General features: G+C 41.2%; 1 protein-coding gene across 1 annotated transcript in view; it reads left to right on the top strand.

The window, feature by feature from the left end:
* Positions 1-4,255: 4,255 nt before the first annotated feature.
* The window catches only part of PARP1 (poly(ADP-ribose) polymerase 1), a 56,517-nt gene continuing 35,643 nt past the window's right edge, over positions 4,256-25,129 (top strand). The window contains exons 1-4 of the mRNA XM_089529437.1: positions 4,256-4,451; positions 15,275-15,437; positions 16,052-16,170; positions 17,837-18,051. Of these exons, the coding sequence (XP_089385563.1) occupies positions 4,332-4,451; positions 15,275-15,437; positions 16,052-16,170; positions 17,837-18,051 (617 nt within the window). The 5' untranslated portion in view covers positions 4,256-4,331. The remainder of the gene's footprint in view (positions 4,452-15,274; positions 15,438-16,051; positions 16,171-17,836; positions 18,052-25,129) is intronic.

Raw genomic sequence — 25,129 nt, 5'->3', positions numbered from 1 at the left:
ATAGGGTGTGGATTTCATTTCTATTTTGTGTTTTCGTATAGTGTAATTAATTTTACACTGATGCGGCCATATGCATGTGAATGTCCATTGGAGGTGTGTCTGCCTGGGTTTGGGGAACTAGAATATGAAAAACTCCTTATGCCTGGCAAGGATGGGGTGGGGAGAAAGATTTCTAGACTCCTCATCATCTCTCTCATCTATTTCCATTTGGCTTGGGACACCTACATACCACACAATGTGTAACAGGGAACTACGGCCTGGATTTTGCAACTTATAGCAACTCAGAGATAAGAGTTGCCTGATAAGAGTGGGGACAGAAGTTATTGATGGAATAGCTAAAACGTATTGGGTTTTGGGGAGAAAGAGTAGCAATAAAGAGGAGAAAAGAGTGGTAATGGAGTAAGGGAGCTCTAACCCAGGCAGAACTGGCTCAGGCTGAATAACTACCAGGGCAGAGAAAGAGGAAGATCAACACAGAAGAAGAGATGGGGTTTGGGAGCAAAAGAGGTACAACTAATGAGTTTTTAATCTGAGCCAAGTCAAGTAATTCTTCTAGTTCAGATCTATATAGGAGAGCTTGGAAGAGTTATTTCTTCTCAACTCTCCCAGCCCACACAGCCAGTGACCATGATGGCTGAAGGAATCCAAGAGCTGCCATCTACAAGGTAACTTTCTCAAACTCCAGAACATAAACAAGTAGAAACTCTGTTTTGGCAGACTCTGAACTACAATGGAAGACAGGTCCTAGAATTCCTGTCTCCACTTACCTGCATTGTGTTACTAATCTGAATGCCTGAATGGGGGATACTGCAAACTGGCTATTGGTGACAGATGTTTATATATTTATCTTGCTCTCTCTTTAAATATAATTGCTATATTTGCTTTTCAGTATGATTATATAATTATTAATCTAATAATAATACTTTATGCACTGATTCACAATAATTTATAACAGTGAAATCAAGCAAACCAAGTCAGCTAATACACACACACACACACACACACACACAAACACCCATCGTATGAATTACACAGTTAGTTTAAGCAAAAGACATTTGTCACAAACACCCACTCCAAACAATAGCTTTAATCATAACGGTTTAAAGCGTCCATTAGCCCGTAAAACGTCAGCTAACAATCTGCCACAGTTTCTACCTAAATTAGTAGAATTCAGGCTCATCTGCTGGTTGTCTTGATGATAGAGCTTGAGAAGTAGGGCATTCCATGCCTGTAGAATATAGGCCACCTTTTCAGTTCAAGGTATGTTCAGGAACCTTTGGGAACTTTTCCCAGCAGCCACAAAGTTAACAGAAATTGACCTGCATATTTTAGCTCACTCCCCCTGTAAAGCTTCATTGGGGATTGTGCAGGATGCAGTGATGGCGCTAGGGGATGGAGGTGTGTGGACCGCCCAAGGCAACACCTTAAGTGGGGGTGACACCACTGCTCCTCAAACATCTGATTTTGGGCAGAAACAGGCTGTGGCATTTGTTTGCTTCCCTTTAAAATGCTTTAAGAGATGGTGTGAGTGGGGTGAGGTGCAGTCGGAGGGGAAAGCATAGGCCCCAGGACTTTTTTTATAAATCAAAATTTCAAACTTTTATTTTAAAAAATAAAAATTTTATTCTTTAAAATTTTATTTAAAAAACATCACATTTACCAATTTCCCCCTTTAACCACACAAAATGATGTAAATGTAAATACATTTACAATGCACTTGTTAGGTGGATTCACTTGACCGGCCGAATCAAAGGGTGCTCAGTAATGGCTCCTCTTCATCTTGGAGAGAAGTGACCAGCAGTAGCCTATGTTTCAGGACCTACTTAAGACTTCTCAACATGGGCAGTGAGAGTCACCTGCAACAGTTGTTGCATGTTTGTCTTCTTGCCTACAGATGTGGAGAACTTCACCTGCACTGAGCGTAAATTGTTGGAAAAGAAGATCCAGCCGCTGGAGACCCAGGTATCTTCACTTCAGCATATTAGGGAGCAAGAGGTTTTCCTGGACAGAACAGAACAGATGGTCTTGGATGGGGAACACACAGAGGAAGTTTCTGGGGAGGAGGTCACTTCACATATTTATTTTATTTATATCCAGGATTTATATCCCACCTTTCTCCCACGATTGGATTCACAGAGGGTAGATGGCTAGAGGAATATCACACACAGAGCTGGGAAAATCAGGGCTCATTCTGGGACCTTGCAGCTACAGAATCAATTTGAAGCTCTCTCCCATATCAGGGATGATGAGGAAGAGCAGCAGGGACAGTGCAGGGGACCCTGGGAGAACCATCACAGGGAAGAGCTGCTGCTAAGCCATGGAGGAGTGTGGTGGTGATGGGCGACTTCTTGCTATGGGGTACAGGAACAGTGGTTTATGGGCCTGACAAGATGTCTCAGGAGGTGTGTTGTCTCCTCGGGGCACAAATCCCTGATGTGACAGAGAGGCTAATAAGACTTGTCAAGCCTACTGACCATTACCCCTTCCCTTTGGTCCATGTGGGAATCAATGACACTGCAAGGCACACTCTTCAGAATATAAGGGATTATGAGGTTCTGGGTAGGAAGCTGAAAGAGATGGACGCACAGATTGTCATCTCTTCTCCCAGTTGACAGATATGGTCCTGGAAGGGAGAAGCAAATAGCAGAAGTGAATAACTGGCTCCACAGATGGTGCCATCAAGAACGATTTGGATTCTTGGATCATGGTCTGCAGTTCCATGAGGGGGGACTTCTGGCAAGAGATGGGTTGCTGCACCTCACGCCAGTCATCCCTGTCTTCAAAAAAGGGGGGGGGGGGGAGAAGATCCCAACAATTATTGTCCAGTTAGTCTGACATCAATACCAGGAAAGATTCAATAAAGCTAGAATACTGCATTACGTGACATCAGCAGCAAGAATTGTTATCGCTTAGAGGGGGGATTAAGGCTCTGAGCCTTCTTCTGCTGCACCCTCAACACCAGCATCCAGCTCCAGCCAAACTAGGAGGCTGCCTGTGCCTTTTTCTATCAAGGCAACAGCTGAGGCTGTTTAATATTGTTTTTCAGGATCAGGACTGGGGGGGGGGGTGAGAATGGGGATTAATATCCTGTTGTATCTATTTTGCCATGTTAATTTCTATGCATTATTGTTTGATTCTTTATTTGCTATGTATTTTTACCTTTCAGCCATTTGTGCAGGAGGAATTCCAAGATGTCCTCCATTTTGAGCATGCACCGTGAGGGCTTTTCCTCCTTTTTTTGGTCACCTCCTCCTCCCCCCAACCCCCCCCAATGCCCTCCATTTTGCCATGCCTGGTCACTCTGTCCTCACTGCCAAGGAGGACAAGGCACTGCTAAATGTAGGAACCTTCAAAGCCAATATAGAGGTTATTGCAAATTAATTTAAAATTTTAAAAATGGAGGGCCTTCCAGAAAAGTGTAGGACATCGGAAAAACAAAAGCTCAAAATACTTAACACATTAAATCCGTTCGTGCTTCTTAGTACTGCTCCAAAGGGAAGACATTTTGGGAATGCCTCTTGCGCAGAAGGCGGAAACATAGGGACATGCCTTTGGGGGGGAAAGGACCAGGAAAAGAAAACGTAGGACGTTACAATACAAAAAGTCAGAATATAAATATATATTTTTATTATTTCTAATAATTTTATTTAATAATAATAATAATAATAATAATGCTGTTTATTTATAGCCTGCTTTTCCAAAAGAGATCAAAGCGGGTTACAGCAAGGATATAAAACATTATACAATTTGGAGAACAGTATAGAAACATCACAAAAACATTCCAAAATGAAAAACACCACAAAGGCAGAGAGAATGAAATCCATGGCCAAAAGACAGAAGTAGCAGCAAAGCAGCCTATAGGATGGGCAAGAGAAGTCCAGACACACGGGGGAAAGCCTGTGGAAGAGACAGGTCTTCAGACAGTCTCTTGCTAAACAGGCCAAGGGAGGTAAGAGAGCAGCATGAGTCCTGCTCCAAAGGGAGGACGTTTTGGGAGCGCCTCCTGGTGGAGGGAAAGGGGGCTGGGATGTAGGACGCGGCGTCCGGGAAGAGGAGGGCGAGGCCTGGGGCTCCCAGCGCGCGCACAGGGCTGGCGCCTGGCTCCTGCGGCGGACTCCTTTTTCCCACGCGCAGCAGGCATTGCTAATGGATCTCCGATCTACTAATCGACGCGTGGCGGGCGGGGTTCGATGGCTCTGCGATCGGCCTGGAGCGGAGAAGGGCTGGCGGTGCAATTCCCGCTCTGCCTCTGCGGCGAGGGAAGGAAGACCCCTTCTCTCTCTCTCGCTCTCTTGCCGCCGCGCCCATTTTGAGGAGCAGCAAGGAGGGCCATGGCGGAGCCCGCGGAGAAGCAGTACCGGGCCGAGTACGCCAAGAGCGGCCGGGCTTCGTGCAAGAAGTGCGGGGAGAACATCGCCAAGGACTCGCTCCGCCTGGCCATCATGGTGCAGGTAGGGAGGGAGAGAGAGAGAGAGGAAGCCCTGCCTCCTGGCCCTGGCTCACAATGGGGCTCTATAGTCCTGCTCAAAATGGAGGACGTGGCCAAAGGAAAGCTAAAGGCATCCCTTTGACTCCATAGCTTTTCGTGGGTTTTGGGGCCCTGTGGCCGTGTTCCGGAAGAGTTGAATGCTGAGGTTTGGCCAGCATCTGTGGCTTTGGCATCTTCAGAGATCCATTTGGTTGCAAATCCATGCATCATAGCCCTGGACCACAGTGACAACAGAAAAGATAAAAACACTCTTAGAAAGACGAATCCATGCTTCTTAGTGATGCTCACAATAGAGGACACGACCAGAGAAAAGCTAAAATACTCATGCTTCATAGTCATAAAATGGAGGACATAAAAACAACAACACCAAAACACAAACTTAAATGTAGATTCATGCTTCTTAGACCTGCTCAAAATGGAGGATAGAAGAAGGGTGGAGTGGAAGATGTGTCCAGGAAAAGGAGGACAAGACACTGCAAAATGTATGGCATTCTAAGAAAAATGGAGGACATGACCAAAGAAAATTTAAAATACACTCCTAGAACTATAAAGCCTTGCTTCTCAGTCATGATCAAAATGGAGGACATCTTGGAATTTCTCATGGACAGAAGAAGGGTGAAATGGAAGATGCGTCCTAGAAAAGGAGGACAGTGGTCACCCTGGCTCCATGCCTCTGCTGCATCCTCTGCTGCCGCCCTTTGTATTTGGCTCCTTTTGGACCCAGTGCCGCAGGCAGGCTGGCTAACCAGACGTCCTCATTTTCCAGGACCTGCCCTCCATTTCAACCTTCTGTCCAGGAGGAATTCCAAGATGTCCTCCATTTGGAGCAAGACTGAAGAAGCATGCATTTACATTTATGCAAGTGTGTTTTTGGCTTTTATTTGGTCATGTCTTGCATTTTTCTTGAATGCCCTACGTTTTGCCCTGCCTTGCTTTCCTTTGCAGTGAAGAAGACATTGCAGCGAAGACCCTCCAGGCTGGGCTCCTTTCTTTGCAAGGCTCCTCTGACTGGCTTCTGCCACAAAAAGCTGCCTCTTGGGCTGGTGACACATTGAACGTGTTCTTTTGGTGTTCCTTTAAGTCTTTTCTGACTTGTGGTGAGCCTGTTGTGTGGTTTTCTTGGCAGGTTTCTCAGAGGAAGTTTGCCACTTGCTTCCCCTGAGGCTGAGAGAGTGTGATTTGCCCAGGATCAGCCCATGGATTTCATAGCGCAGCCAGAATTCAAACCCTGGTCTCCAGAGTCAGAGTCCAATGCTCAAACCACTACTCCAGGCTGACTCTACTGAAAAGAAGCAGTGAAACTTACTTCTGAGTAACCAGAATTCAAAGACCTGGGCTACATCTCTATTGCAGAAATAGTGTGGTTTGCCACAACAAACTCCAATGCCTAGAATTTCATAGCCTTGAGCCACGGCAGTTAAAGTGATTATTTCCGCAGTGGAGATGCAGCCCTTGCCATGTTAGTCAGAAAAATGAGTGTGCCAAGGGAACTTGTAGTATCTTTGAGACTAACTGGACTCTTTACCTAAGAGAACACCTCTCTGGGAATCTCCAGGTCCTCTCTCTAGTGAAACTATGTGGTCAATATCTGCCACAGGTTGATCACAGAATCATACTGGAAGTCCTTCAGATGCCCAGAGAAGTGTTTTTTCTGTGAACTTCTAGGTTCTCCAGTACAACTCTATAGTCAACTTCTGGCAGAGTTGCGCTGGAGGACCTAGAGATTCCTAGAGAGAACATATTAATCAAAACTGCAAATAATCAAAGCCGAAAAAGACAAACCTGCAAATGTGGAGGGCCAACTGTATTTTTTTGTTGGGAGAAGGGGCCTCCAAGTGATCTGGTCTGACACTGTTTCAGTAGATATGGACTCCAGAAGCATCGAGACATAAGGCTAATGATAAAAAAAAATATGATGTCTCATTTTATCTTTTCCTATTGCATTTTTCCTGCAGTCCTGCACATTGTTTTTAATGTTAGTGAACCCCCCACGCATCTTCACTGGTAGTCTGACACCAGTAGTAAAATAACACTACTTGTAATTCAATTCCAAAAAGGTGTAACATCAGTGATAATGTAATTGGCACAATAACTTTTTGTACCCATGTGGTTTGGATTAGTTTTAAAGGCCTATTCTCTGGGGAAATTACAGAAACATCTTAGCCTCATTGTCCAATAAGAGCAATTTTAGATGTTGCTGTAGGCAAACAGGATGTATACAGTATTAGGTTTCCTGTTCCTGCCATAAAAGAAAAGTTGAATAGTGTTGCATGGATGGGAGAATTCCAGAGGCTGTAGGCTATATGTCAGAGGAAGGAACTGGCAAAACCATCTCTGCATATGTACTGCCTAAGAAAACCCTATGAAATTACAGTCAGCCCTCCATATCCATGGATTCAGCTTTCCACGGCTAGAAAACACTTTTTAAAAAAAAATCTGAAAAGGAAAACTTGATTTTACCATTTTATATGAGAGGCACCATTTTGCTATGAGTTCAGCAGTCATGGATTTTGTTATTCTTTGAGGAGTCCTGTTATAAACCCCAACAGATACCAAGGGCCCACTGTAATGGAGTTGTCAGACTAACAATTTGAAGGTACATGCGCAGAGCTCTGCTGCCACAAACTCAGTTCCCAGAATTCCATAGCATTGAGCCACGGCATTAAAAGCAGTGTCAGGCTGGATTATTTCTGCAGTGCGGATGCAGCCCAAGTCTCTCAGAGCACTCTTGGATTCTGATTTGGTTGTGTGGGGACTAAGTAATATTTTAATGTGATAAAAACATTATGTAAACAAAACAAGCTTCATTTGTTAATGGCAGGTTGACTTCTGTAGTTGAACTGTAATGTGATCTATTGTAATAGTAGGCCTCATTTATTCACTCATTAATTCATTAAAATATTTCTATCCTGCCCTATATAATCTTAGGGCAACATACAAGTGAAGTCTCTCTTGGCAGATTAAAGCAATTCAAAATAATAAAAATAAACATACTAAAAACATTTATCACAGCAACTACTGTAGTTAATACAATTTTAAAAGAGTAAAACAGTTTTAAAATCCTGTGTATTTCTTTGGAAGTAAATTGTGCCCCAATTCTGCAGGACTGACATTCACACAAGCATGCACATCTTATTTAGTAACAGGCATCCTGTGCCTTACAATTTCCTCCAGAAAGTTGCCCTGTTCTTCCCATGCAGCCCAACTTAACTTACATTGGGGTTCAGGAAGAAACGAAGAAAGCTATAAGGTCACAGGGACCCAGGAGTTAAAGTGTGTCAGAATATCCTTGGGTTTTGTTGTTGGAAAGTAGGACTTCCATATGGTCTAGCATGACGCTTTGTCCGTGGGCCAGCACTCTGGAGTCATCACGACAGATAGCTAATCACTTACTGAATTTTATTGCATCACAAAATATATTAATAATTTCGAATGTTTGACCAGTATTTGACTGGTTAATTTAAATATGTTTAATTGGGTATCTTTCAAATGCCGAACTGTTGCACCACAGTTGCTATTTAACTTAGTTATTGGTAACGGTTGATGGTATGAGGTTATTGAAACAGTGGAAATTCAAGTTAAATCGGAGGAGAGGGTTTTTTTTCTGTCTAGGGCTACATTCTGTTAGTGATAATCTATGGGAAGAACAGTGCGCCCACATTATATGCGGGCACCGCACCAGAAAAAAGGCTCACATGACTCAGAAGAAGTAATGGAGTGCGTGGCTGTGGCGAGCCTGCAGCGCTGAACAACAGGCACAGCCCCCATTACTTCTAATGGGACTTGAGCTTACGTGCTTTTTCTTTTATGCAGGGGGTCCGAAATGGATCCCCCGCATAAAAGAAGGGCTCACTATAGTGTTGCCAGGTTTTCAAAATAGCAATAAGGCAAAATAGTAAAGTTGATGACATACGGGATTTGACAATTAGGAAGTACTGAAATACCAAAAGGAAAGCATTGATTCTAGTTAACTATGAAGGAACTAGATAAGATTTTGAAGTGTAAAGATATTGAATACTAAAGTTAGGATTATTATTTCTATGTATGGTTGTGAAAAGCTGGCCAGTGAAGAAAGTTAATAGGACAAAAATAATTTGAAATGAGGTGCTGGGGAAGAGTTTTACAGGTACCATGGACTGCTAAAAATAAATAAATAGATGGTTCCTAGAGCAAATTAAGCATGAACTCTTCCTAGAAGCCAATATTACTACTGTATATTGAAACTGTTGTACTTTGGACATATCATGAGAAGGAATCTCACTAGGAAAGACCATAATGTTTGGTAAGGTAGAAGACAGTCAGAAAAAAGGAAGACCTCATTCCAGGTGGATAGACTCAAACCTGAGTCTACAAGACCTGAGCGGGGTTGTAGCTAACAGAGTGACTTGGAGGTCTTTCATTCATTGGGTCACCATGAGTCAAAGTGAACTTGAAGGCAGTTAATAACAAGTCATGGGTTTCTCTGTAAAATTAACACATTGTTCACATTCATAAATTACACATTGCATACTTTTCTGGTTTTATGAAGGGCCCACACACCAAAACATGGGATTTTTAAAGCATCTTGTTCAGTGTATATAAAAGAAAAAGCTATCCCAACACACAACGGGGGACACCTTTTCTAATAAGGGACATGCCACATGCTCCGCCACATGCACGAGCCCCATTGTTTCCTATGGGGCTTCAGCATAGGCGGATTTTCCCTTATGCTTCTGGATCCCCCCACATAAGGAGAGGGCCCACTGTAATATGCTTGCAAACGTCTCACTGTCATTCCCTTTTTTCCTCACACTTTGCCACTCTTCTCATTTACCTCTCCTTTTCTGCCTTACACATTTGGTTACCAGGGAATATCTAATAGAGGGACCACTCTAGAGCATGAACTGGTTGCTTGTGAATGATGCTTGAAATTAGAGTCAGGATTATATGTAGACCCAACATCATAAACTGGCCATATCTGAGTTTGGACTATGCTGTGGTATAAAATTAGTATTACTAAAAATGTAGTTCTGTGGGTGAGAGTTGGTATGTATTAGGCTGGTAACAATTTAAACCATGGTTTACTGAACAGAAAGTGATCATTGTGCCCCTGTGCATTTTTCTTCTCTTTACCTTCTCTTCCATGCAACAATTCAGTAGTTTTTACAAATAACTTTGTGGATATAAATATATGAATATCTTCAACGTTTTATTGACATATTCCAAATTCCATTTTTTCCAAATTTTCTGGGAGAAAAGGCTTTGAGGAAAGCAGCCTTCCTTTTACATTTTTCAAGTTATTTCCTGAACCTTCACATCTCTGCCTGGGAAACTGGCATTTGCTTTCAAGTTACATACCAGATTAGACCCACTTAGCAATGATAGTTCCCTTCTTCCACCTCCCACATTCTCTTCTGCTCTGGAGAATCACTAGCTCTCTGGAACACATTAAAGGGGTCTGTGGGAAGGGAGAATTTGATGTGCCAGCAGTGTTTTTTCTGTAGGCTCAGGAACATGGTTGGATGAAGGCTTCTGTATGGAAGATCCTCTACATGGGGAACAATAGTGTTCAAAATTGCCATTTTGCAGGAAGCTCACTGGGTTTTGTCTTCCTCTTTGCTTTATTTATTTATTTATTTTGACTTATTAAACATTACCTTAAAAGACTTGTTACTAAGCCAGTTTATTTCTTAGTGACCTAAATCTTATGTTATCAACAGCAGTGTGATGGCAGATTGATCTATTTTTAAGCTACTGCTTTGACTTTTAACAGAAGCCTGAGTCACTACTGTAAAAGTATGTCTTCACACCTTCCTTTGTCAGTTTTCATTGCTGAGAGACTCTTGGTTGTCAAATTAGATAGTTCAGGCCTTGAAACACTGTTTTAACAGATGGAGATCCAGAGGCTCCCTGAAAGTCTTATCTTAACCTGGAATCTTAGCCTGTAATTCCAGAGGGATGAGAAGATTCAGCTTGCTCTTTCTTAATGAAAATGTACTTTGCAGATGTTCCCTGTTTTCCATTCAGTTTGTTTATCTGAACAGACCGAGCTAATGTTGCTCATGGTCTAAAACTCATGCAAGAGTGAATGAATCACTGTTGAGTGCCTTGTCTGAACATATGAAAGCAGGAGCATGATGGCTCTGTGCCCTTTATTGTCACCTTTTCTGTTGCAAAAGCAATATGTCTGTAGAGTGGAAGACCCTCTTCTGCTTGGGGAGACTCTTCCAGCAAGCAAGAATGCAGCAAGCTCTCTCTGGATGATTTTGAGGAGTGGGCAGATTCATACAAGACTTTTCCTCTCTCTTTCTGAAGTACCTCTGCCCAAGCCATTCCACGATTTTAGTGTCAAAAATAACATTGTGAAGCAATCCAACAACTACTGAAAGTAATTCAATGAAATGGTTTTCTGTGGTTGATATAGTGCAATTTACACAGCTTGCTGACTTGTTAAGGGATTACTCTACTTGAGAGAGTTTTTTTCTCTCTCAGAGGATTTCTCTCTCAGAGGCCTCTTTCAGCCCATTTAGAATAAGGAACTTGAGTAGGAGGAAAAACTAGGGATGGGATTAAGTTCTTAACTTTGCTACTTTTAATATATTATATTTTCAATAGTTCCAGCATTTGGGTGTAATAGCTGCAGTACATAATTGGAGCTTTAATTTGCATCTATGTTAAATTTCACAGTGCTTAGCATTTGTGCCATTTAATGTTTCGTCAGCTGTGTGATTTTTTCAGACTGTATTCCATGGAACTTGGGAGATCACTGGATGTTCTTCAGAGTGGCTTCAATGATAATATCAGGAAAAATGAACAAGGTTTCTTTAAAGCACTCTTACTCATTACTGTTCATTTTCTGCTGCAGTATTCTGGTGAAAAGTAATTATTCAGTGTATCATAGGTTATGAACCTTGTTTTATGGCTTGAATATATTAGTATGCTATACCAGTGCCCTGAGACAGCTTGGCATAAACCAGCACAGGTGAGCCAAGCAAGTTTGGCCATCCTGGTGTCCTGACCTGGGTATCTGGAGTTCTCCAGATGGCTATGCCTGCTTCTCCATAATTGCATTGATTATTAGTTTCCCAGCTTTCTTGCTTTTTTCCACTCATTCAGAAAGATTGAAATGCCACTCTTAAAGTTTGAAGAGCTTTAAGCTAAAACATGCTGTTCTTTTGGGGCCTACTCTTTTCGTTATGATCCTTTCCACCAATGAAGTTTAACCCCCAAGAATTTCTCTGAACTTGAATTCAGCTATCAGCTCAAAGAGGTCCTGAACCCTGATGTACAGCTTAGAATATAAATCATGCCATATGCAACAGACAAATGGATGCTAAAACTGGGGCAAAGCTAACAAAATGAATTTTAACATGGATAAATATATGGTACTGCACTTAGGGCGGAAAAAAGAAATGCACAGATATAGGATGGACAACACCTGGCTGAACGCGACTACATGTGAAAGGGATCTGGGAGTCCAAGTAGACCACAAATTAAACATGAGTCAACAGTGCGATGTGGCAGCTAACAAGGCCAATGCGATTTTAGACTGCATCAATAGAAGTATAATGTCTAGATCAAGGGAAGTAATAGTGCCACTGTATTCTGCTTTGGTCAGGCCCCACCTGGAATACTGTGTCCTGTTCTGGGCACCACAATTTGAAAAGGATGTGGAGAAACTGTAGCGTGTCCAAAGGAGGGCGACTAAAATGGTGAAAGATCTGGAAACTATGTCCTATGAGGAACGACTTAGGGAGCTGGGGATGTTTAGCCTGGAGAAGAGAAGGTTAAGAGGTGATATGATAGCCCTGTTTAAATATTTGAAGGGATGTCATATTGAGGAGGGAGCAAACGTGTTTTCTGCTGCTCCAGAGACTAGGACACGGAGCAATGGATGCAAGCTACAGGATAAGAGCTGCTTGATTTTAGTTATTTTATGTTGGAGATAATAATATCAGTTTCATACCACTTTAAGTCTCATGGTTCGATCCTATACACCTAGAATTTATAGTTTGGTGGGTTTTTACAATTTTCTTCACATCAGCACTATCTAGCAGAGAATTCTGAACATTCTACCAAACTACAAATTCTAAGATTCCAAAAATGTAGCCATAGCAGTTAAAATGGAATAAAATTACTTAAACTATGTTTGGCAGATACAGTTTTGCTCTTGGGTTGAGTAAAATTTTGGACTGTTGGCTTGTGTTAGGGGAAAACATACTGCATTTTATTGGCTTTATCACGTTGTTGTTGTTGTTGTTGTTGTTGTTGTTGTGTGCCTTCAAGTTGTTTCCAAGTCTAAAACAAGCCTATCATCTGGTTTTCTTGGCAAGATTTGTTCAGAGGGGGTTTGCTATTGCGATCCTCTGAGGCTGAGAGAGTGTAACTTGCCCATGGTCAGCCAGTGAGTTTCCATGGCCAAGTGGGGATTTGAACCCTGGTCTCTAGAGTCCTAATCCAACTACTACACCACACTTACTGTTTATTTTTTTATGGAAAGTGTGTTCCCTGTGTATGTGCATAAGCTGCTCTGAGGACCTTTCAAGTTGAACGGTGGTTTAGAATGGGGGGGGGGGGTCGTTGACTGAATGCAATATTATCCAGTGATGTACTTTCTGCTAAGGACATTGCAGCAGCCTTCTAGTTTAGGAAGTGTGGACATTTAAATCCCGAGGCAGGTACTAATTGTGAAGGGAAACGTTTAAAATTCTTGGAATTCTAGGAAAGTTTTTACATTAAACATTCTAATGTTGGGTGGGAATCTCTGTTCACTAATGTTTTATTAGAGAGGTGGGGCCTCAACAACATATGCTGCCTTCTTTGTAGGAAGCAGAGAAGTGTACTAATAGGGGAACAGAAGTTGTGTGCTGATCGTAGAATCAGAGTTGGAAGAGACCGCACGGGCCATCCAGTCCAACCCCCTCCCATGCAGGAAATCCAAATCAAAGCATCCCTGACAGATGGCCATCTAGCCTCTGCTTAAAGACCTCCAAAGAAGGAGACTCCACTACACTCCAAGGGAGTTTGTTCCACTGTTGAACAGCCCTTACTGTCAGGAAGTTCTTCCTTATATTGAGGTGGAATCTCTTTTCCTGCAGCTTGCATCCATTGTTCCGGGTCCTGTTCTCTAGAGCAGCAGAAAACAAGCTAGCTCCCTCCTCAATATGACATCCTTTAAAATATTTAAACAGGGCTATCATATCACCTCTTAACCTTCTCTTCTCCAGGCTAAACATCCCCAGCTCCCTAAGTCGTTCCTCATAGGGTATGGTTTCCAGACCTTTCACCATTTTAGTCGCCCTCCTTTGGACACGCTCCAGTTTCTCAACATCCTTTTTAAATTGTGGTGCCCAGAACTGGACACAATATTCCAGGTGGGGCCTGACCAAAGCAGAATACAGTGGCACTATTACTTCTCTTGATCTAGACACTATACTTTTATTGATGCAGCCTAAAATTGCATTGGCCTTTTTAGCTGCCGCATCGCACTGTTGACTCATGTTCAACTTGTGGTCTACTTGGACTCCCAGATCCCTTTCACATGTAGTTTCATTCAGCCAGGTGTCCCCCATCCTATATCTGTGCATGTTATTTTTCCACCTTAAGTGCAGTACCTTACATTTCTCCTGATGGCTGTAACCGCTTCACCTTTTAGATAAGAAGATGGCAGGAGTTGCTGCAATTTGTTGTGTTCTTCGTCATCCTCCAGGCTCTTTACAAAGCAAGCCTAGCTTCTGCTTTGGAGTCATTCACCATCTAAATAAAAGTATTACATGAACCAATTAAAGGTTCTCAGTAAGAACTGTTTCATAGCTATCTTGTCTCAAATGAATTTTGTTTACACTTAATATGTCAGTGACATCACAGGGCATTTTACTGTTATTGTTGTCATCTGTACCTAGTTTCCTAGAGCATCAATATGTGTATACTAATATTTGGAGCACATGCCTTTTACTTTCATTTACAAAATCCTCAAGGTAATTTCCTACCATTTTCCTACCTAATACCCATCTTCATGGAACTGAAAGCAAGTCTTAAGTAAAAGATATATGTTGGGCTTCTGTCTTCCTCTAAACAATACATGGAGTTGCAGGTATAAGTACCTGCTATTTAAGTTGTCAAGGAAGTGGTACAAGGCTTCTATTTAGATTGAAATAATGGACTAAACAATACTGTTTGTCTTTATCTTTAAAACATTTAGAAGAAAAACTGGTGTAACTATATACCCAAAAGAGATGTTGCATTGAGTTTGATAGTAGTGTACCAGGTTTCCATGTTGATGAGTGACCCTCAAGTTACAACAGCTTTTTGGGGAGTTTTAACATAGTATTTTTTACATTATTTTTTTAATTGACTTTTTATATTAATGTGATGTTATTAATTATTTTTAAAAAATTTTAAAGTGTCTTTTGTGAGCCGTCTTGGGTCCACTTTAGGACAAAGGTAGCGTATTAAATAAATAAATATGATTCAGTTGACCCAGCTTTTCAACTAAGCCATCAGACATTGACGAAAGAAGACTTATGATGACATAAAGTGGCATATCGGCACATGTGAAACAAGCTGCTGGTGAGGACAGGAGAGAAATCAGTCTTATACTGAAGTACATGTGAATGTGATCAAGAATGAAATATCATTTGCAGTTTTATGTTAATCTGTGAAGTAGGGAGGGAGGCTGCAACATTTTATAAATGACATGATGCACTGGGCCATAATTACCTTATTTTTTCCCCTTTACAAAGGGGGATTTGAGTTTAATTTCTTCCTCTTTTCTCCTTCCCCTGCTTTCTACTCCTTTCCTTTTAGTCTCCCATGTTTGATGGCAAAGTACCCCACTGGCATCACTATTCTTGTTTCTGGAAAAGGGCTCGACTGGTATCCCATGCCGATGTGGATGGCTTCTCTGAACTGCGTTGGGAAGATCAGGAGAAAATTAAAAAATCCATAGAAAGTGGTGGTGTTGGAACAGGTAAGACAACATTTGAAACTTTTGCTGTGTGAGCCTAGAGAAATTACTAGTTCATGTTCAGAAGCCAGTTGATGCTCTCATGAGAACTGACTCAATACACTGCAAGACTTGCTTAGTTTAGTCCAGAATGCTCTTGCCCATGGAAGTGTTCTACCAAATGGTCATTGCAGCTAAACTTGCAGTACTTAGCTTTTTCTAACCTAGTGCCTCTCAGATGTGCTGGATTACAGCTCAAAAGAGCTCCAAAGATGTCACCTTTCTTCTGAGAGTTGTTCTAGCCTTTTGAACATTTTGGTTGTCTTTTAATTGTGTGTTCAATAAGAGAGGAATTCATTAGCTATTGTTAGGCATCTCTTTCTCTTTTTCAGACCTGGCCACTGAATAGGGATCTAGGGTTTGATACATTTTAGCCGATTGAGATGAGAAGGCTGATAAATTTTGCAGTATTTATTATTAGGTACTTTAGCTGCCATTGTCGTTGCCATCATCTAACACCTGAGCTAGGTGGAACACAGTAATAATAGGTGCTTTCAGTAGCATATAATCATCTCCCTGTCCTTTGATTAAAGTCATGCAGTTGAACCTATGATTCTATGATTCTTATTTTTTTCTAGGCAAAGGGGGTGATCAAGAAGGAGGAGGCAAACGTGAAAAGAGTTTAAATGATTTTGCAGCAGAATATGCAAAGTCCAACAGAAGTACCTGCAAAGGCTGTGAACAAAAGATAGAAAAAGTAGGTAGAGTCTATCTTTGTGTGTGTGGAGTTATCATGCTCATCATACAAAGCTTTATGTTTTGTCTATAATTGCCTTTACAGGTATGAAAGGCATACCTGTCTTTCATAAGTCTTCCCATTGAGCAGGATACTTGACTCCTCCATGTCATTCTCTCCACGTTGGCTTTCAAATATTGTGTTGTGTGAAGAGGGCTTTTCAGTGTGAAGCTTGAGTTGTCATATTTAACACAAGGCTGAATGTAGAGCTGTGAGGTTTTTGGGTTTTTTGGGGGGCGGGGGGAACAAATATTTATAAAATAATATGTAACCCAGAGTTTAATTTGCTTTTTGCCTGGGGGGAAAAGTAACAATTGCATCCTCTTACAGTCAACAGAACTAAGTGGGGAAAAGTTTATTTAACTGTCGTATCTCAGAATGTTGGACAGGAGTGTGCAGAGTGGACTCTATGGGCCACAAGTGACCCCTGGTCTATTTTGTGGCCCTCTGAAACAAATGTGTTTTGTTTTGTTTTTTGGTTTTTTTACATCCCAGTCACATTCCTATTGCAAAAAAACCCCAACTCTCCTGGTCTTAGAATGGCCATGGGGAACCTAAAAATATTGCCAAAATGGCCCATGCTCTCTAGAGGGCCTTGGGGGTTTTGATGGAGGGACAGGAGAGGGATATGCCAGAGCTTGTCTGATCTTGTAAGCTAAGCAGGTTCAGCCCTGGTTAGTACTTGGATGGGAGACCACCAATGAATGCCAGGTGCTATTGGCTATATTTTTGAGGAAGTAACTGACAGAACCACCTGTAAGTATTCCTTGCCTAAGAAAATGCTATAAAATTCATGAGGTCACCAGGCAACTTGAAAGCAACACATGCACAGGAACATGGCCAGGGATGCAGTCTTCCAAAGTCTCCTGGAGAGCTAAAATGACCCCCTAGTCTCCAACAGTTGCCCATCTCTATTGGTAAGAGAAAGAAAATCTTCCTCCAGTATAGTTGTCTCCCTGATAAATGCTTTTTTCTGCATGTAAGGTTGGGAGGGATATTTGTTTGTGTAGCGTGGAGAGGAGACCTGTATGACACAATACCCAACATACAGCGAAGCTCTATTGTGTGTGCTAGAGGTACTGATTCACATTAAATTTAATAAAAACCCATGTTCCTCAGAGCCACATATTTTTTCCTGTAAAATAGTTTAACATTCTCAAGATACTTATTCATGGTGCTAGGATTTCTGTCAAATAAATGTGTATCTATGGAATTGTCAGACTTGTACATTTGGGCTTGAAAATATTTTTGTCTTACATTTGGTCAGTAACTCTTTAACTATGCACTTGAATTGTCATTTCTCTTAAGACTTAAAAGTTCCTAAGTGGTCAGTGAAAAAAATATTTTGCATAGAACATGAGATTATATATTTGTAGGATAATGGCATCCGATTTTGGGACGGGGGGTACAGTTTCATTCAGGTTAAAAAATTGGAACATATAAGAATATCCCAGACTTAAAACTTGATTGCTTGAATACCAGAATAAAAATAGTGGAATCCACTGATTTTAATCATAGCATAGTAATGTGCTGAAAACAAAACTGTACATACATATAGAAGTTCCTACTGAGCTGGCGACACACACAAATTGCGTAGTGTGTTCATTTCTTTTTACCTTTGTCATAGGGTCAGATTAGAATTTCAAAGAAAATGGTACATCCTGAAAAGCCTCAGTTGGGGATGATAGACAACTGGTACCATCCAGCCTGTTTCATCAGCCGCAGAGGAGATCTGGGTTTCCTTGCTACCTTTAGTGCCTCTCAGCTCTTAGGATTTGGGCTGCTGAATGCAGAAGATAAAGAGACTTTGAAAAAGCAGCTGCCTGCTCTCAAGAATGAAGGGTATGTTTGATATCATCCAAGAAGGCTTACCTTAGTTTTATTATATTCATCTATACCCTGCCTTTTTCAAAATTAATATTATTTTCTTATATCCCGCCTTTCTCCCAACATATGGACTCAAGGAGGTGAACAACAAGTATAAAACAATACAATTACCATATATACTCGACTATAAGTCGACCTCATGTATAAGTCGAGGGCAAGTTTTGGGGCCAAAATTATAGCTTTTGCTATGACCCATGGATAAGTCGAGGGTAAAATTTAGGGGCATACAGTAAAGGATTGAAAGGATGAAGCAAAGCAGAACAATGTCAAAGGACCTATAAAATTCCAGCAGACATAACTCTGTGTGATTATTCTTAAGATTGGATGGATGAGAGAGTAGATTCCGCCTCGCACCCTCAGAACATCTGGGCAGCAACTACTTAGGGTTCCCGGGGCGAGACTATCCTCCACCTCTAGGAGATCCTTTTCCATCGCCGCCCCAGCCCTTTGGAATACGCTGCCCATAGAGCTCCGCTCAGTTACCTCCCTGGCCCAATTCAAACGGGATTTGAAAACCTACCTGTTTCAAATCGCATTCCCCGATTAGTCCTTATAGACCCCCCTGCCGCACAGGTCGCACAGGCAATGGTTTGGCTAACCCGGGGGCTTTTGTTTTTGTTTTTGCTTTTGTTCTGTTCTGTTTTGGCTTTTTGTTTATTGTGTGATTTATGTAATTTTTGCTTTGGTTTTTAACTTGTATATTGTGTATTTTTAACTGTTGTGAACCGCCCTGATCTTACGGAAGGGCGGTATACAAATAAAATATTTATTATTTATTATTATTTATTTATTAGAGGGCATCAGTGCTTCACATATTATACTCTTGGTTTTCAACAGGAGATGGTGCATTCTTTTAAATAATATTTAAGATACAATACTTACATTGACCCATGGATAAGTCAAGTCAGTTTTTTGGGGTCAATTTTTTTACCTAAATTTCTAGACTTACACATGAGTATATACAACACAGTACTAGAATATTAAAATATATGAATATAAAATTTTAAAAATAATTAAACAATTTTGAGAGTTAAAACATTTATGAATTAAAATATAACATGTTAAAATAAAAACCATTAATGGGACTCAAGGCATCTAACAACATATTTAAAAACAATGCAAATTAAACTATAAGTCATTAATAAAAGCGATTAAACAATTTATAAAGTTAAAAATGAGTAAAACTTACTTTGTCTTCAAAACGTATTTCAAAAGAGAAACAATTTTAGTCATTTTCCCCCCCTTTGTTCCCTAAAGTTTCCACTTTAAGGAAATTGTATGTGGGTTTCCCCCCTTTTTTCCCTTGTTTTTCCCCCCAGCCCTTGACATCTCGAACCCTACACATTTTTAATTAGAAAAATAACACAATTGTTATGTTTATTTGATCATGTTTATTTGAATTAAAGTTGTTTGACTAAAAATCAAGCTCCGTACAAGGCACTTTGTAAGCATACATTGCCAACTCCGGGAGGCTAGGGGTCCATATTAGTCGTCCCCCCCCCAGAGACCTTGGAAGCCCCCCCCCCACTGTACTATCCCTACAAAAAAATAAAAACTTGTTTTGTCCCTCTAGAGGGTGTGAGGAGCATTTTCAATGTGTTTTTAGGTTTCTCTGGGCCATTTTAGATGCAGGAGATCCCTTTTTAATAACAGGAAGTGAGCAGAAGCCATTTTCTGTTAATTTCAAAGAAAGCCTCTCCTGGGCCTGAAATGGATCCAAGTGTGTAAAAACATGTTGAAAATGCCCCCAGCCCCAAAGAGCAGCAATTGGGAGCCACAAAAATGGCCCTAGGAGAGGCTAACAGCCTGTGTCTGTTAAGTTTGATCATCCCTATTTTAGATTGTCACAGTATAGTTGCGGATCAGATTGTGGGTCAGGCTGTTTTAAACTGCAATCTTTTTTGTTATTGAAGCTGTGGATATTTTTTTTTTATCCATAGATTGAAAATACTAAAAAAAAAAAAATCCAAAAAGCAAATCTCGATTTTGCCATTTTATATAAGGGACACCATTTTACTATGACATTATATTTCATGGAACTTGAGCATTCATGTATTTTGATACCAAACCCCAGTGAATACCAAGGGTCCATTATTATTATTATTATTATTATTATTATTATTATTATTATTATTATTTTGTTCTGCTTCTTTTTCACCAAGAGAAGGAAGACACAGGAGTTTATCAGGACTTGTGAGTGAGGTGTAGGTTATTGATTCAGTAGTCATAAGCAGGCAAGATATTCATACAGTAAGTAGCACCTCAGCCTACCTTGAGAGATAAGTGGATCAGACTGAGGAGCTAATCCCTCAAATATATTGGGTGTCCAGATCACCTGATCCTGGCTATCTTCAGAGTGATACTTAAGGACAGCAGATACTAGACTGGCAGTTCCATTCTAGTAACATAGATTATAAGGTATATGAGTACATCTGGGTTTTGCTTACTGTCTGAGATGTTTAATGTTTCCTTTAGTGAAAAGCCAGTGACAAAACTCCCACAAACTTCCATAGTAAGCCAGGTTCGTGCTGTAGAATTGTTCTGGATATCAGGGTAACCTGCTCTGAATTATACAAACTTGGATTACTGACAGGGAGTGCAAGAACACTCCATAATCTTGGAATGAGTACCCGAAGTAACAAGTAGCTCTTTCAAACCATCTGTCAAGAGAATTCTGCAAAATCCAACATTATGTGTCAAATAGTATTGGCATTAATTGTAAAAAATTAAAAATACAGTTGTCCCTCCAAATGCGCGGATCTCAGATCCACACCCTTGAATATACGTGGGAGGCGACCTCTGCTATTTGCAGTTGCATGCATGTCCTTGCCACATGCACTGGGGCATGCTCCATTCAAGCCTATGGGGCTTGAATAGGCATGAGTCTCCATTTTCACGGGGGAGGGATCCGGAACAGATCTCCCTTGAAAACAGAGGGCCAACTGTAAAGCAAGCTTCCTATTCTCATGCTTACAGAGAGATTTTTGTCAAGTGTAGCAAAATGTAAAGAAAGGAGCCAAAATGTTACAGTATGGTTTAACTTATTTCGGTTCAGCCTTTTTGATTTCTGATGTTCCATTTAATATTAGGGTTTTTTAGACTTCATAGCATGAAATTATACTTAAGAGTCTTGTATATTTGTAAAATTGATGATGTCAGATCACAGCAAGTACATTTGTATACCACTTAGAATCATAGAATCGTAGAGTTGGAAGAGACCACAAGGGCCATCCAGTCCAACCCCCTGCCATGCAGGAAATCTCAACCAAAGCATCCCTGACAGATGGCCATCAAGCCTCTGTTTAAAGACCTCCAGGCAAGGAGATTCCACTACACTCTAAGGAAGTGTGTTCCACTGTTGAACAGCCCTTACTGTCAGAAAGTTCCTCCTAATGTTGAGGCTTATTGGTGTACTAAGTGGTTTACAAAGTGTGTGCTAATTGCCCCCAACAAGCTGGGTATTCAATTTAGCGACCTATGGAAGCATGCCAGCTGAGTCAACCCAGACCCCCTGGCTGGGCCCACATGCATCTGAAATATGGTAATTATCAGCAATTCATGATATCTTTCTGGTATAGCCTTGGACTGTTCAATAAAAGGCAAACATCTGTTATCCCCAGCAATCTGTTACCCAGGAGCACAACGTATAGTAAATCCATTCAGGTGTGTGTGTTTTTTTCAATTTTTATTTTAATTGTATTATGTACTGACAGGACAATAGACTAGATATTGCAGTTTTTTAAAAAAAACTACCTTGGGTATATGTGGGAATCACTTATTCTATAAAATCATTTGTGAGATAATTGATCCTTTTAGCAGAGGGGAGACCAAATTCAAACCACTAGCATAAGGTCTGGTAACATTCTTCATAAAAGTGCCCAGTTCTCAAAACTTTCCATGAGCTACTGAACTCATGAAATGTACTATGTAAGCTTTGCTTCAACTCTTGGATAGATAGTTTGTGACTCCAAACAGTTTTTTCTTCTATTTTAGTTTTTGCTGGGGACCATGGCTAGATCAGCTTTCTACTGGTCAGCTGCTGCATTTGGCAGAAGGATCAGATTTTGTATGCTGTCTTCCATGTGTTAGTGTATTTGAGGCTTGTGCTTTATCTTACCCAGGACAGGATATGAAACTGAAGCTAGAAAAATACTTGATCCAAATTCTCTGCCTAATCAGTACCCTCTTGTACATTTTGCTTTTCCTTTCCGAAAAATACATTTTTAAATGTATCCCATAAAAGATTTGCAAAATTAGCCTTCACTTATTTGCCAGGTTACTGCAGGAAGGCAACACAAGAATCACAGTGGAAAATAACTTAGCTTGGCAACAATGTTCCACTATCCATTTGTCATCACACTGCTAGTTTGAAATAACTTGGATTTTTTGCTGTTGCTCCAGTAGCCATTCAAAACATCAGATGTGATCAGTACATAAACTGGACTTGGAAGTTCTATATTCTGCAAGAAATTTATGTAACAGGCCAAGTATAAAGGAGGCATTGAAATAGACTGTTTGATCCCAGTTCACTTCCTTTCTTGCCCCTGCTTTTGACTCCCATTCCACTGGTCTGTAGAAATGCAGTGCTAGAGAAGACGCTACTCATGGGTCCTTATTTGGTTCTTAGTCTGATTTCAGTAATGGAAAAGAGACTGCAGTCTTCATACCATTGGCTGTAGTTTGTCTACAGCAGTGCTACTCAAAGGGGTGAGCTGTGGGCCTGTGGTGGACGGTAAGCTCTTGCTTGTTGGTCCACAGTGAATTTCCATGAACGAAAGAAACAGTTGTAGTCAACAAAAACAATTATGATACTGTACATTGCATGTTAGAGAAAAAACCTTTCTGGTCCCCCATATCCAATAGCTTAGTAATCATTGGTCCACAGAACAGCATGCAAAATAGCATATTGAGGAGAAAATTTATTTGAGGGACCAGTCAAGTAGTGCTTTGAAGAAGGAAGACATATTGGAACCACATAGTAGTGGAATGCTTTGCAGATGGACATGAGATGCTCTTGGGTTCTGTGCACTGGAGTTCCAAGTGTTTCATTGCAACTCCCATCATCCCCTCTAGCACAGCCAGTGTTTGGGTACACTGAAAATTGTAGTATAACAACTTTGGGCAAGCCAGCATTGGAAACTACATTTCTCCAGGGTGGAGGTAAGCAGAAGGTAGATGGATATTTGTTAGTATACTTTTGGATGTTTTGCAGCAGCTCAACAAATAATTCCAACTTCCATATACAGTCGGCCCTCGGTATCTGCAGGGAATCTGTTCTGGATCCCACCTACCCTCATGTATACCCCAATCCATGAATGCTCAAGTTCCGTTTTCCCCAATGGTGACACATGCATGTGGCCCTGCTGCCATTAGGGACAATAAGACTTCAATGGCGGCATGTGCACGTGGCCACACTGCCATTAGGGACAGCCCCCACTGTGCCCAGTAATAGTGTGTTCATGTGGCTGCGTCACCATTAGGGACAACAGGACTTGTCCCTAACGGCAGCATGACTGCATGCACGCACCACCACTGGGGACAATGGGGGCTGTCCCTAAGGGCAGTGCAGCCACATGCACCCGCTGCCATTGTGGACAATATGGGCTTGCCGTCCGCAGATGCTTGAATCCACAGATAGCAGGTCCATGGATACCGAGGGTCAGCTGTATTTTACAATAATAACAAGGCATTCTCTCTCCGCCTACACTACTGAAATGAAGTATAGGCAGGGTTTTATGTAGGATGGGGTTTTATGTAGGATGATTGTAAGCTTTGATTTGAACAAATTCCTGAACTCAGAATCCTCTTTCAGCTTGTGCCTGAAAGTGGCATCAGTTCTGCAGGGTCTAGTAAAACTGGAATACAGTTTACAACCAAGGTTTGCTCAGCCATACATAGGGAAGGGGGCTTACCCCAGAATTTTGATCTTTCAGGCAGAACTTGCAATAAAATTCTGACTGACATTCTGATCAGGATTTATGATGTCATAAGCTATCTTAAGAAAAGTGCTTCCCCCAAACCTAACTTTTAAGCAGTGCAACCCCACCAGCCAAAGGAGTTTCGAGGTGCTGGAGAGTGGTGTAGTGTGTGATGAACCTTCTAGCCCTCTCCCAGTAGTGAGACACTTTGCAACAGACAGCAAGAGGGACCATTCAGGAAATTCTTATGATGGTGAGATTGCCTGGCTTCTGAGGTACAGTGGTTTTTTGGGGGTTTTTTTTGGGTTTTTGTTTTTGTTTTTGAGGGACACATTGGGAGCTATAGGTATGATGACAGAGCTCTGTCAGTGTAGCTATGTCTCCTGATCAGGATCCAAGCTCCCCCCCCTTTTTTTATTTTTATTTAATTTTATTTATTTATTTATTTATTTTGTGGATGACATCTGCCAAAATCTCTCACTCCCTCAGAAATTCTGGGAGTTGTAGTCCAAAAAAATTAATCTTTCTAAGCCCTGTTTTCAGGCATCAAGACAGATATGCTAAAGCAGTTCACTATATTACTTGAGAAAGAGGAGGCAGTAGAATGGGGAAAACCTTTCAAAAATTTTTTTCATTAAGTCCTTCACTTCCTTTTTTGTTCTTTGTTAATGATGAGAAATTTTGTTTGTTTTCCTATTTAATGCAGTTCAGAATTCAAAAATCTTTCCCAAAAATATAAAGGGGCAATACAGACAGGCATCCAGGACATGCGAGATGCTGCTCCCAGCCTGATCACTCTAGGGCCACGGTGATTACATGATGCGGACCTGAGGGTGCCTCCTGCAGTCCCAGATAGACTGCGACAAGGAACAGATAAAAGCCACTCCTTTTGGGACTGGTTTTGGGCCGCGTTAGGTAGGTGTTCCGGGGGCATGCGTCATGTAAATGCCACGCCCCTGGAACAGCCAAAATCACCCGTTTTCCTGTCTGTTTTGGGTCAAACTCACCTTTCCTCGGGGAGATATCTGCATAGAGAGTGTAATGCCCCTTATGATTTTGGTGATTAGAAAATATGAAACTGCCATAATGTCCAGGAAATTATGGTAAGGAACTGA

This window comes from Sceloporus occidentalis, unplaced genomic scaffold, assembly GCF_023333645.1.
Source record: "Sceloporus occidentalis isolate IW3139 unplaced genomic scaffold, rSceOcc1.0.p SCAF_6, whole genome shotgun sequence".
Classification (NCBI taxonomy): Eukaryota; Metazoa; Chordata; class Lepidosauria; order Squamata; family Phrynosomatidae; genus Sceloporus; species Sceloporus occidentalis.
The sequence above is the reverse complement of the archived record's forward strand: the minus strand, read 5'-3'. Positions and strand labels throughout refer to the sequence as shown.